The sequence below is a fragment of the Antechinus flavipes genome, chromosome 3 (assembly GCF_016432865.1).
Source record: "Antechinus flavipes isolate AdamAnt ecotype Samford, QLD, Australia chromosome 3, AdamAnt_v2, whole genome shotgun sequence".
Classification (NCBI taxonomy): Eukaryota; Metazoa; Chordata; class Mammalia; order Dasyuromorphia; family Dasyuridae; genus Antechinus; species Antechinus flavipes.
The window spans coordinates 416,189,518-416,202,568 of NC_067400.1; the positions used below are offsets into that span (position 1 = coordinate 416,189,518).

The following is a 13,051-nucleotide window of genomic DNA, read 5'->3' on the forward strand; positions in this document are numbered from 1 at the left end:
ATGTAGAGCCTTTCCTCCTGAAGGCTCAGATGAGACACAAACTGCCAATGCATGATATTTCTTAAAGGAATTGAAAGCCAAGAGGTGGGCGAGGGAACAAAATAAAAAAAAAAAAAAGAGGAAAGATTGGGAAGGGGGGCAAGTGCTTTGTAAGTTCTGATCAGTGTTCAACAAACTTCTAATTCAGTAGCTTTCAAATGTTTTCATCCTTTTTTGCCCAAAGAGATTTTTACAGTGTGAAATTTCTTTTCCATCTCTTGTCATCACCATCACTCCAACTCTTCTTAAAGTAGATAAAGCTATTCAACTTGATGATTTCTCCTTGAGAAGCTGTTCTAGGTTCTGTTTGTGTGGGCCAGTCTTTTCATGGGTCTGAACAGGCCTTGAGTTCTGAAAAAAGATTAACTATAGAAAATAATAATAATAATAGCTCACATTTAAAGATCACTTTAAGGCTTATAAAGGAGTTAATCATAGATTATCTCATTTGGTCCTCACAAAAAAAAAAGTCTATGAAGCAGGTATAGTCTTATCTCTAGTTTACAAATTAGTAAATTGAAGCTAAGAAGGTTAAAGGACTTCCTAGGTTCATTCAGCTAGTGAATCAGCATTCAAACTCAGTTCTTCCTGACTCCACATCAGATCTTTTATCTGTTACATGACGGGATGATTTTTGGAAGTCAGTTAACCTCATAGAAAGATCTTACCAACAGCTCCTGGAAAATGGAAGGAGAAAAAAAACCTGATCTTGTAGAGGGATAAATTTCTCTCTTTTCTTTCTCCCTCTCTCATTTCACTGTACATGGCTAGGCATGGATGTTTTTCAATCAGGATGTACTAGAAAAGGTTCTCCAAAATTTAAGAGGGTAATGATGTTAATTTTAAAAAAAATACTAATGACCTTACTAATTATCTCCTGAGAATATGGGTCTCTTTTCTAAAAAAAAATTATAATCAAATGAAAGGAAACGAGAGAATCTCTAGAAATAGAACTCAGTATTCTCTGTCCCTTTCAATTTAAACTTTCCTAAGTAGAACAGAAGTATGGAAATTAGAGCATCCTCAACTTTAATGATTTATTCTTTGATTATCAATCTGTCTATAGATCTTCATATATTCTCATTCCCTTATAAGAAATTGATTGTGAATATTTAGGAACTTATCATTATAATCCTTATATTAAAGCTTCTCTATGTATCTAGAGTCTTTGTTATTATTTTTATTACTAGCTTTTATTTAGATATTAGACTCACAGAAAACTTCTACTCACAATAAGGCTCTTAGGTAGGAAGTATTGTCATCTTACTTTACTAATGAGAAGTTTCAGACTCAGAAAAGTTAATGACTTGCCTTTGATGACCCAGCTAATATCAGAACAAAGACTTCAAACTAAATTTTCTGATTCCTAAGTGAGTTTCCCTTATACTATATTACAGGACCTTTATTTAAAGAATATGTTTTGGAATTTTAGACTGAGTATTATGGAATCTTCAGAGTTAGGAGGGACCATAGAGATCACCACCTAATGTTTGAATTCTTTCTGCATTCAAACATTCCAGTGTTCCCTCATTCCCCCAAAAGCCCATTCTTTGGTTTATTCAATTCAACAAAGATTTTTTGAGTATCTTCTATTTTCAAGGCACCACAAGTCTATAAGAAAGACTGGGATTTAAAATCAGGTATGGAAGATAAGCTATATACAAATAATTCGGATACAAATTATATTGAGATAATAGTTCAGAGAAGGGAGATATCATTTGGGGGCAGGGGAATCAAGAAGGATTTCATGGAGGAAATGGTAGCTGAGCTAAGCCTTGAGAAGAATAGATAGACTTTCACTTGGTCAAGATTTGGAGGAATATGAGTACATTCTTGGCATTGAAGGGACTATAAAGAAAAGCTTACAAACCCAGAAGGGGTGAGATGTGCTCAGCTAATTATAAATAAACCTATAAAGATTGAACAAAAGGCATATAAAAGGAAATAGTGTGTGATTAAGGTGAAAAAATAACTTGAGCCTTGAGAGTGGAAGGCCTTGACTTGGCCATTCTACGGAAACTGTTCTTTTCTATAGGCAGTTGAAAGCCAATATAGATATTATACTTTATATTGAATTGTTCCGATGTTTGGAACTTATCAGTCAGTGGATAAGTCCATTCCCTTATCCAAATGGAAGTCCTTCAGTTATAGGACGACATCATTTAAGATGTATTCTTCTCTTCTCATACCTAAACATTTCCAAAGTTTTCAACTCTTTTTTCAGATAATATAATTTCCAACTCTCCATATCATGCCAGTCACTCTACTTTGTTCATGCTATCTTAAAAATATGTTAACAGCTTAGAACTAGGTCCAGGAATATGCTGAATCCACCTTAAATCAGACTTGTTCTATTCCAAGTGTGAGCATTTATACCTTGGGATTCAGTAGACACTGTAAATCAGGAATTGATCTCTTATTTTGTTTATTGTTTACACTTAAGAAAGTGATAGAGAAAATGCTAATAATATAGATTAATTTTTTTTTAGAGACAGGGTTGATAAAACATTTACCAACACATCCCTGTCTAGGATGAAGGGAGGGCAAGGAAGCTCCATGTTCTGAGTCTATTAGTAATCTAATTTGGATAAAGGAGATATTTCCAACTTACTGCTCTCAGCTTATTTAATGAATCATGTCTGATTTTGAGATCTTCTATTCTATATTCTTGTGACTATAACTATCAGAATAAAATATAAGACTATTTTGAATTTCTTGGGATGTTTGAGAAAAGTTAAACATTCTCATTTTAATATCTCCTGTATTCTACAAAATAGTAATAATATACAATAAAATAACAATGCATAAACAACCATTATTCAGAAATCTGAAAAGTAAAGGATATTGATGTTGTCTATTGCTTTTTCCTGAGTAGTACCAGTAGAAAATAGTAGCATATACAGTATGCTAGTCACTAAAGTGATATGACTTATCCATAGGAAAAAAAACACTAGATTCAGCGTTAGAGGTTCCTGCTTCAAAATTCCAGTTCTGCAAGGGTCAATGTTGAAAAATTATCCATGCATATGTTTTGAAAATAAAAAGCTTTAATAAAAAAAAATCCTAGTTCTGCTTCTGAGCAATTTGGGGTGAGCTGCTTATCTTTCTTTCTTCATCTTCAAAATGAGGAGTTTCCTTTAGTTCCCCTTGTAAAGGGGAGTTGTCGAGCAGCTCTTCTGCTCTAAAGCTATTTATCCTGTGATCTCCCACTCACATATGGATAAAAATCTCCAAATACAGTCTCTTAAAATAGCACCATCTAGTGGCTTCTTAGCATAATGTTTGCTTTGAGAGTTGAGAGGGTCCTCAGGATCTCCAATTCATTTTGAAATTCCCCATTTAGTGTTACTTGAGACAAATTAAGTTTGTTATCCCCAAAAAAGTACATAACAAATGAGATTTTATTTTTGAAATTCTAGCAGTTGATCTTGAAACCTTTCTGTTTCAATCCCATCAATTGGGATATAAGATGACATCCCTTTTCTATAAATCGTCATTTTGTGGTAATGATGGTCTTGGAATTGAACTGGAAAAGTCAAACAATGTGTTCTCAGTTATAAAGATATGAACTGGGACTGTGTAGCTTTGAGTAGAAATTGTAAAGAGTCATAATTTCTTCAAATAAGAGGCTTCATTTGTTTTTCCCTCTTTGAAAATGCTTTCAAATCTATTCCTTTCTTTTACACTTACAAGTCAAGAAATCTACCTATTTGGTTGAGATTACCTTATAATAAAACTTTTTCATCTTGACAAATCCATTATCATTTGATTATTTTCTTCAAAGTTTGAATGAAGTGGAGTAGAATTTCTCAAACTAATGATCAGAAACCTTGATTTTATGTCTTATGTGACCTTGACCAATTAGATATTGGATGGATGAACAGTTTGGAGGTAAAACTAAAAAATATACTGTAAGTTTCTCCTTGAATGCTTGAATTAAAGTTCCAAAAGATTTAAAGAAGCTCAAATTAGAACAGAATGACTGCCTACATATTATGTCATAATTTGTCATAAACATCAGTATTTGCCTCTTAAAAATAGCCCCTTTGGAACACCTCAGAATGTTTCAGTTTTAGAAATATTTTTATAATTCCTTTGTAAATACCTTGAAAACCTGTAGTCTTTTATGAATCTTTTCAATGGTACCATTTTTGAGATTGAATTTCATTTTTGGAAAAAGCCAAAAATCATTTAAACTCAAGATTGATGGTTATCTTCCCATAGATGATAACATTTTTGGTTAAAAAAAATAGGCACAAGAAATTTCATTTTTCTGTGATTCAGAAATTTCACTTGAAAGATAGTTCTGCTATGTTACAGAAGGGTTTTGAACAATAGAAGCTCTGTTAAAATACCCCCCCACTCCCAAGATGACTACTTTGAAGAACAACTCTCATTTCTGAGGAAAGATTTTGTTGTGGGTTTTTTTTTAACAGTTTCATTCATTGCCTGCTTCCCATACCAGACAGACAGATACATAGGTAGATAGATAAGATATAGATATAGATATTTCAATGTTGTTTTTTTGGTCATAGACAATTTTCTTCCACAGATTTGATATAGAAGTATCATATTCCAAGAAAACATCCTTGAGGAAACTTAATTCATTCCCACAATTTAAGTAAATAACATTTTTAAGTTGAAATTCCTGCCTTTGGGAATCTTCAATTTGGTCATTGGAAATAGGGGAGAAAATACCACAAGCATGTATTTATAAGAGAGAGGATTATTCCAGAGTGGTATAAATTTAATGTTAACGTTTGGACTATATTGGTCATCCACATCATTCATATGCACCAAGATTATTCCCTATGATATGTGATTTAATGTTTCAGAGACTTTGGATCCTGATGAACAGCTGGAAACTCTTCATGAAGCATTGAAACTACTGCCACCTGCGCACTGTGAAACGCTCAGGTATCTCATGGCACATTTAAAGAGGTAAGTGATTTATCCTGCATTTTGAGAATGATTTGTAGTCAGACAATAAAAATAAATAAATAACATAGGCACCTACCTCCTGAGGTGGCACTCAGGGGATACTGTTCCATCATCTAAGATTGGAAATCTCAACAGGACCTCTATTGAAATAGACCTAATGGTCCTAAGATGAAAACTTCAAAGAAATGAGGGAATGGATTCCTAGTACATTCTAATAGAATGTCAATTCCTTGAAGAGAAGAAAATTTCCCCTTTGCATTTGTGCCCGCCAGTGCTTAGCACAGGGCCTGTCACATAATACAGTAGAACACACAAATGTTTGGTTGATTGTTAAAATTGTGGGCTTAGATAGGAGGGGTAGCTGAGGGAATAGGTGATGGAGCCTTTTATATCTGTGTTGTTTATACTAATTTTAGGGGAGAAATACTGAAAAATATGATTATTTATTTTATTCACTGACATATTAAAATGAGGAGAGTAGTCCTGGTTTCCATGTATATTTGTGACTTTATTAGAAAACAAAGCTTCTGTGTTAAAATCCCATATTTAAAACAAATCCAACATATATAAAAATCCAGATGGGCAAAACTTATATTAAGAAATTATTATCTACCTGTTAAAAGGATTAATCATATTGTTAAATGAGACTCGTGAGGGCCAATCTAGGAAATCTTCCAAATTTTGAATAAGCTAGCAATGGGTATACTAATGTCTTAGGACACCTCTTCCTCAAATCAAAGTAGAAGGTAGTTGAACAATAAATCTGTTTGACCTTTATATTGTGAATTAGAAACAGCAACTTTCAGAGAAATCCATGACCTGAATCACAATAGGACATATGGAAATGAAAACTGCAGGAATTGGGGAGGAATTGCTGAAAGAGCATCAACAGCATTCTGCACAACCAAAGAGAATGCAGACTTGATTAGGGAAGAAACAAGTTTGACAAAGCAGTATCTATTTGTGGTTACCGTGCCAGAAATATTCACGTTCTGCCACATACACAAAGTCTTCTCAACATAAAGTACAAAGAATGGAACTTCACAGATTCTAGCATGGAAAATTTGAAGTAACAAACCACCTTTGAGATTTGAGAAACTTGTTTTTAATCTTTTTACTTAAATGTTACACTCTCTGCTCAGATTTTCAGTTATGAATTGCCAGTACTGGTGCTAGTTAGTCAAGTGGCTTGTTGTGGGAAGGTTTGAGTTCGAAGGTTAGGAGAAGGGAAAGGAAAATATATTTTTTCTTGTACCTTTCAAGGTCTGGTTCTATATGCTAAATCAATGGATATAGATGTTGTTATGTATGATTTCTCAGCCACTCTGATGTCTCTCCAAGCTGAAAACAAGGAATTCTAGAGGCTTAAAAATCACATAACCTATCAAAAAGACCAAAAAAAATGATAACAGCAGCAAAGTTATAACAAAAACAAATTTGATAGATGCCTTCTAGGTGCAAAGTACTATGCCAGACAGATAGTTGTGACCATTTTGTAAGTTTAAAAGGAATCTCCCAGAAATAAGAGATTAAATGGCCCTGAAGCAAAATTAGTTACATATTTTCATAACTTATAAGTTTCCAAAAAATGAATACTTAATTTTTTTTGACAAAAGACCAGATGTATCTTCCATGTTATTTTAGAGCCTTACTTAATTTGTGCAATCTTAGGTACAAGTCAAAGTTTGCTTCCTGCTTGTATGTAACTCCAAAAGTCCCCCCACCCTGCCTTAAAAATATAAAAATTAAGAAGATGTTCTTTTTTCCCCTCACTTTCTTCTTCACTGTGTTTTTTAGTCATGTTTTATTTGAGATGAAGATGTAGTAAAGGTGGTTGATTTTATCTTTTTGATGGTAGAGAATGGAAAAAAAAAACATTAACTGAAGTCAGGAACTCCATTCAAATCCCATCTCTAATGCTTTCCTACCTGTATTCTTACTACTTCATTCCCTAGATCTCAGTTACATCATCTATATATAGATCTACAAAATCTGTAAAAAAAAGGTTGGACCAGATGACCTTTGAAGTCCTTTCCAGCTCTCAATCTGTGATGTTATGCCAAGGGGAATTGAAATTATTCATTCATTTTGACTCTTTCCCAAAATTCCCCTTCAAAAATGATTCAGTCCCAAGAGGCTCTTAGCTGTAAAGTTGAAAACAATGCAACATGCCATGCTGAAAAGGCCCTTTAAGAATAAAGTTTATTCCTCCATTCCATCTTTTCCATCATTTATGTACCCATAACACTAAGGTGTAGATCAGTGAAGAAAACTGCAAGACTATAGGCAAATCACTTAATCTGTGCCTATTTCCCTCATCCATACTTCACAGGACTATTGTATCAGAAATAAGCCTTAAGGTGCTAAATAAGGCATTGTTAATATCAATTTTCTTGGGAAAAATAGTGATATAATGGAGCTCAGCTAGTCCAATGCTTTAGTTCAGGCTTGAGTGCTCAGTGAACTGTGTGAAGTTTTCATTTCAATCATTAAATGAATTCACTTCAAGGGAAATGAATAAATTGAGACTTGTATTCCCAGTTCCTAGCACAGTGTCTGGCATACAGAATATTTTAATAAATACTTGTTGAATTGATTTGAATTGAACTGACAGGCTACAGAATTCACTGTACTCATTTGGGAGTGAGCATAGATTTTAAATTGGATATTTTTGTCCACTCTAGCTGTCTCAGCCTGAGGAAACAAACTCTTGCTCACTAATGAAAACATTTTTGACTGTTCTTGTATGTGTGTGTGTCTTTTAGGGTCACCCTTCACGAAAAGGAGAACCTCATGAATGCTGAGAATCTTGGAATTGTCTTTGGACCCACCCTCATGAGATCTCCAGAATTAGATGCAATGGCGGCCCTGAATGATATACGGTATCAGAGACTGGTGGTGGAGATGCTTATCAAAAATGAAGACATTTTATTTTGAATTTCCCCTTTTGCATAAAGAGAAGAGAGCTATGTTCTACAGATGAAGGAATGTTTTATAATAATTTAATTAGCTCTTCTAGCTGAATTATTCTTGATTAGAGCTTTGGGTATGCACCAGATAAAAATGAAGGAATTTTATGTTGTTTATGTAGTGCCACTCAGCTGTCCTTGTCCAACAATTAATGCCTAAGCTCCAGTACTAGTAATCCTGGGTGTTTATCATGTTAAAGGAAACTCAAGCTATTGCATGATTGGCTCCCCTTTGGGCTAGAAACAACAAAACAATGCAGCTTCTTCATCCTGGATAGTCTGTGGTTGTAAATCAGCATGTTCCTCAGCGTAAACCTGTTGTGATTTTGCTTTTTATGTTCTAGGCTATTAGTTTCTGATACTTACAAAAAAAATGTGTGAAACAGTACCTTGGGCTCACACATAGTCATTTTCGATTATTCATTTGCCAACCTTTATTGAGTGGTTTATTTCTGGTTTCTCTCAGCTCTTCTATCATGTAGTACTTTGTTTCCTACAAGAACAAAATATGTTTTTGATTGTTACTTTAAGCAGTTATACATGCCAATAAAATGTACAACACTGAGCATTTTCTTTTATATTGTTATTATTTGGTTTTCTGTTGTAATTTTGTATTTTTATCTGGCATGCTTATATTAATTTATTAAATTTTGCTTTTAGAAATCCAAAATATTGATAGCTTTATTTTATTAATTAATGAAAACATTCAGAAATATTTTTCTTAGCTTACTCACTCATTGTAAAATATTGCATCTCACCTTTTCTAAAAGTTCCTATAGAAAGTGAAATCCAGAATATTTTTCAAGTCCCTAAGGGGGAAAATTGTCAGGAGGAAAAATATGCATCATTTTTTGTGTTTATTGGTAACTTAGTGTTTATACATGCAGTTATCATTAAAAATCTTACCTAGAATAATTTTTATACTAGATCTCCAATTTGATTGATACAGGGAACTCCACAGGAAAAAGATCCCTTTACAAGTGCAGTAATTTCTCAGTAACTAATAACTATAACCTTAGAGACTGCTGGGCACCAAGAGGTTTGCCCAATGTCATACAACCAGTCTGTCTAAGACAGAACTACTCAGGGATCTTCCTGATACATGGGCTCCTTTGCTATCCACTATACCATTTTGTTACTGTAAAAAGGAATGCCAAATACTAAAATGGCTTCTAGACTGTTTATTAGAGGAAAAATAGAAAAGATAGATGCATATAATCTAAATCAAAGCTTCTTCCAACTGTAGGTTGCAACTTCAGATGGGGTCTTAAGAGTAACTGAATGGGGGGGGGGAAGGTTGCAGAATTTTGATTTAGAATCAGTAAATGTTTGATTTGTCTACTTTTTTATATACCTATAAACCCAGTCTCATAAAAATTTCTTAGATAAAAAGGGATCACAAGTGGAAAAATATTAAGAAGCTCTGATCTAGATTTTATTTTTTGTATTGATAATATCACTTAAATTGATACTCTGACACTTTCAATAATACCTGAACAAATGACATGGAATTTCAATAAACTATGACACTAAGATTCAAGGTGACATAGTAGATAGAACTTAGAACCTAAGAATTAAGAAAACCTGAATTCAAATCTAATTGCAGACACTTACTAGATATATGACACTGGGCAAGTCACTTTGCCTAGCAAGCTTTGATTGGCTCAGTTTCCTCATCTGTAAAATGAGGCTTTTAATAGCACCTACTTCCCAGAGTCATTGTAAGACCAAATGAGATATTTGGTATTTTCTTTTTTTTCATATAGTGTCTGGCACATAGTAAATGCTCTATAATTTTTTAAAGATAGAATAGGAGAGCTGGTACTTAGTTAATATTTGATTCAGGAAAGACATATTACAAACAAGCAATTTAATGGAGAAATAGTATAAAAGATATCATCTGAGAAATGTCTGACTAGAAAAATAATTGGGCTAGTCACATAGTAAAGACAGCCCATAGTCCATTCGTATTCATGCAATTGTAACATCAAATGAAAGTGAGAATGGCCCCAGTCCTGATAAGAGGAATTCCCATGATAAATTTATGGGAGAATATGGATGACAATTATACTGAATAAGCAGACATGGTTGGGTGGCATTCTCTATCACTGAAGAAAATTTCCATTTCAGCAAGTTAACAGGGCCATTGAAGAAATGGGATAATTATTCAGAAGTAATTCAATCCTGTTTTCTTCTTAGCTCTATGCTTATAATAAAAATATTATTTAATTGATAATGAATCTAGAGATTGGTAAACTAAAAAGTTACTTTAAATAATAACTTTTTATTTTTCAAAATACATACAAAGATAGTGTTAAACATTCATCCTTGCAAAATCTTGTATTCCAAATTTTTCTGCCTCCTTCCCCTCTTCCACTTCTCCTAGACATCAAGTAATCCAATATAAGTTAAACCTGTGCAATTCTAAATGTATTTCCACATTTATCATAGGAGTTATTTTAAATAAATTCATACTATTAGTGAAAGCAGATGTAATATAGTTTAAAAAGGACATAAAACTGGAAGTTGTCTAGATTTGAATCCTAGTTCTGACTCATCTTTAACACAGATCATAATATGCTGTATTTCCTACTTCATAGGACTATTGTGAACACACATGGTTTTGCTTATGTATATGTACATTATTTTATCATATTTAACACAGACACATATACTACTTTGTAAATCATATGTTATATGAATTTTTTAAATTATAATCCAAGAGGAACCTTACAGTTTAACCCCTCCCCCCATTTTAAAGATGAGAAAACTATGATTGCAAGAAATTTATAAGATTATAGATTTAGAACCAGAAACAAACTTGGATAGCATCTGGTTCCACTCCTTTACTTTACAGATGAAGAAACTAAGACTTAGAGAGAGTAAGTGACATGCTAGTGTTCAAACAGCTAGCATTTGAACCCAGGGCTTCTTAATTGCAAGATGAGCATTCTAACTAGACCTGGAGTCAGGAGGATCTGAGTTCAAATCTAGCCTCAGACACTTGCCAGCTGTATGATCCTGAGTAAGTGCCTTAACCCTATTTGCCTCAGTTTCTTCACTTGTAAAATGAGCTAAAGAAGGAACCCCTCCAAGAAAACACTAAAAGGGGATCAAAAAGAGGCAGACATAACCAAAATAACTGAACAACACCATGTTGTTTCACATGCCCAAGGTCTTTGGTAGTCATTTGTCACAAAATTGTCACTTATCCAAGGATACATATCAAGGTAGTAGCCTAGAGGATGCCAAAACTATTTGAAGACAGAAGGAATTTTCCACAAACTCAAGTCCCCTGAAGATGTTCTCTCCATATTTGTTGTTGTTCAGTTATTTTGACCTATTTTGGGGATTTTCTTGGCAGAGATGCTGGAATGGTTTGTCATTTACTTATCCAGCTCATTTGATAGATAAGTAGATGGAGGCAAATAGGGGTAAGTAACCAAGAGTCACACAACTAATAGCTAAGTCCAGATTTGAATCCAGGTTCTGTTGACTCCAGATCTGGCACCATATCCACAGAGCTCCCTGACTATTCCATTTTCTCCATAAGACCTGGCTAGTATTTTCCAACTAAGAAATGAACTGCAGTTAGTAATGCTAACTAGATGGATTTCTTCCTGGATTCCATCAGGCTGAATTGTTATATCTTTATTGCTTAAACCCATTTCATAGAAAGCCTTTTTGCAAGAAATGCAAATATGCTTGAGGAAATTTTAATAATTTCATGTTTATTTAGTAAAAGAAATAGTCTAGGCTTTGAGTAATTCACTCAGTTCTACAGTCAAGATATAGCTCAATTTAGGGGGACAGACATTAAAAAGAATGACATCTATTGAAAAGCTGGACTAAAGTTCTATTGCAATATTAGACGCCTTATTATAGAGTACAAAGAGAAGATATTAAGTATAACCAACACTTCCATAAACCAGAGTCTCTTTAGAGTATAGTGGTTGTTTTCCATCTCTTTTTGTGTAAAGGAATAAACTTGATAACTTTTAAAAACAGATAGCTGTGTGGTCGCTGCACTTAGGCTGTGCAATCTTTAGAAAAATTTCATATTTTGCTAATCCTGCTAGAAACAAAGTCCTCTTGCAATGCCTAAGGATACTGCTGCCTCCAGATTTTGTGCCACAGGCTCATACACTATCATCAGCAAAAGCCCAGAAAGCTGTGGGTAGCTATAAAAGGAGATGAAATGCACAGTAATCTTGTTTTTCTTTTTTTGAGGGATTCACAGTAACACACACATACACAGAGAAAAAAATTTAAAACAACCTACTCATGATTACAGAAAGCCCACAGGTTTGGCAGCACTGATCTCAGTGCTCACTCAGGAGTTGCTGAGTGAGTTAGTTTCTTTGGAAGGAGCTTAACTCCTCCCTACCTTTCTTCTATTCTGAAAGTAGAGCTTTCAAATCAACTCATCAAATATTTATTAAGCACTAACTATGGCAAGATATAATATTTGTCTCTGGGTATATAAAGACAAAAATTAAAGTCATTATCCTCAAGAAATTTATATATTATTGCAGGAATATATATGTATATATTTACATGCATATATATATATATGTAAATTTCAGGATGGACAAGGCAACTGAGTAATATCAACAAAGCTTTCAAGAAATTAAATGAGTAATCAAGTGTTTCTTTTCTCAATGTTTCTCTACCATGAATGTGAACTAGCTTAACAGCCTGGCCAAAGGAAGTTGCAATCAGACACTTGAATAAATATTTCTTCTCCCATTTATAGTCATGTTTTTAAACTCAAGTCAAGTGAAGAAGTAAGTGATCTCAGATGGTAGCCCACAATCAAGAGAAACAAGTCTTAGAGAGTTCTTATTTTTAACTGTTTTAGTTATTCCCTTGAGCTCTAATTTGAGAACAATAACAGGTCCTTCCATTCAAAAATCAAAACCAAAGACAATCTCAAAGTAGATTTTAATGTACCCAGAAACTTTCGGCTAATGAGGTTTTTTGGTATAACTATACAAAGGTGATTTAATCATGGAAAATGCAGTTTACTTCACTAGAATAATGTTGGAGTTGGTATAAGGCTTTTGCTCACAAATATAATGCCCATTCCATTACATTATGTT

The 13,051-nt window shown here is 33.7% G+C and overlaps 1 protein-coding gene across 1 annotated transcript in view; it reads left to right on the forward strand.

Annotated features, from left to right (window-relative positions):
- Positions 1-8,619, forward strand: part of CHN1 (chimerin 1) — a 265,138-nt gene extending 256,519 nt beyond the window's left edge. Inside the window, exons 13-14 of the mRNA XM_051986172.1 lie at positions 4,875-4,980; positions 7,746-8,619. Coding sequence (XP_051842132.1) covers positions 4,875-4,980; positions 7,746-7,917 — 278 coding nt within the window. The 3' untranslated portion in view covers positions 7,918-8,619. The remainder of the gene's footprint in view (positions 1-4,874; positions 4,981-7,745) is intronic.
- The last annotated feature ends 4,432 nt before the right edge of the window (positions 8,620-13,051 follow it).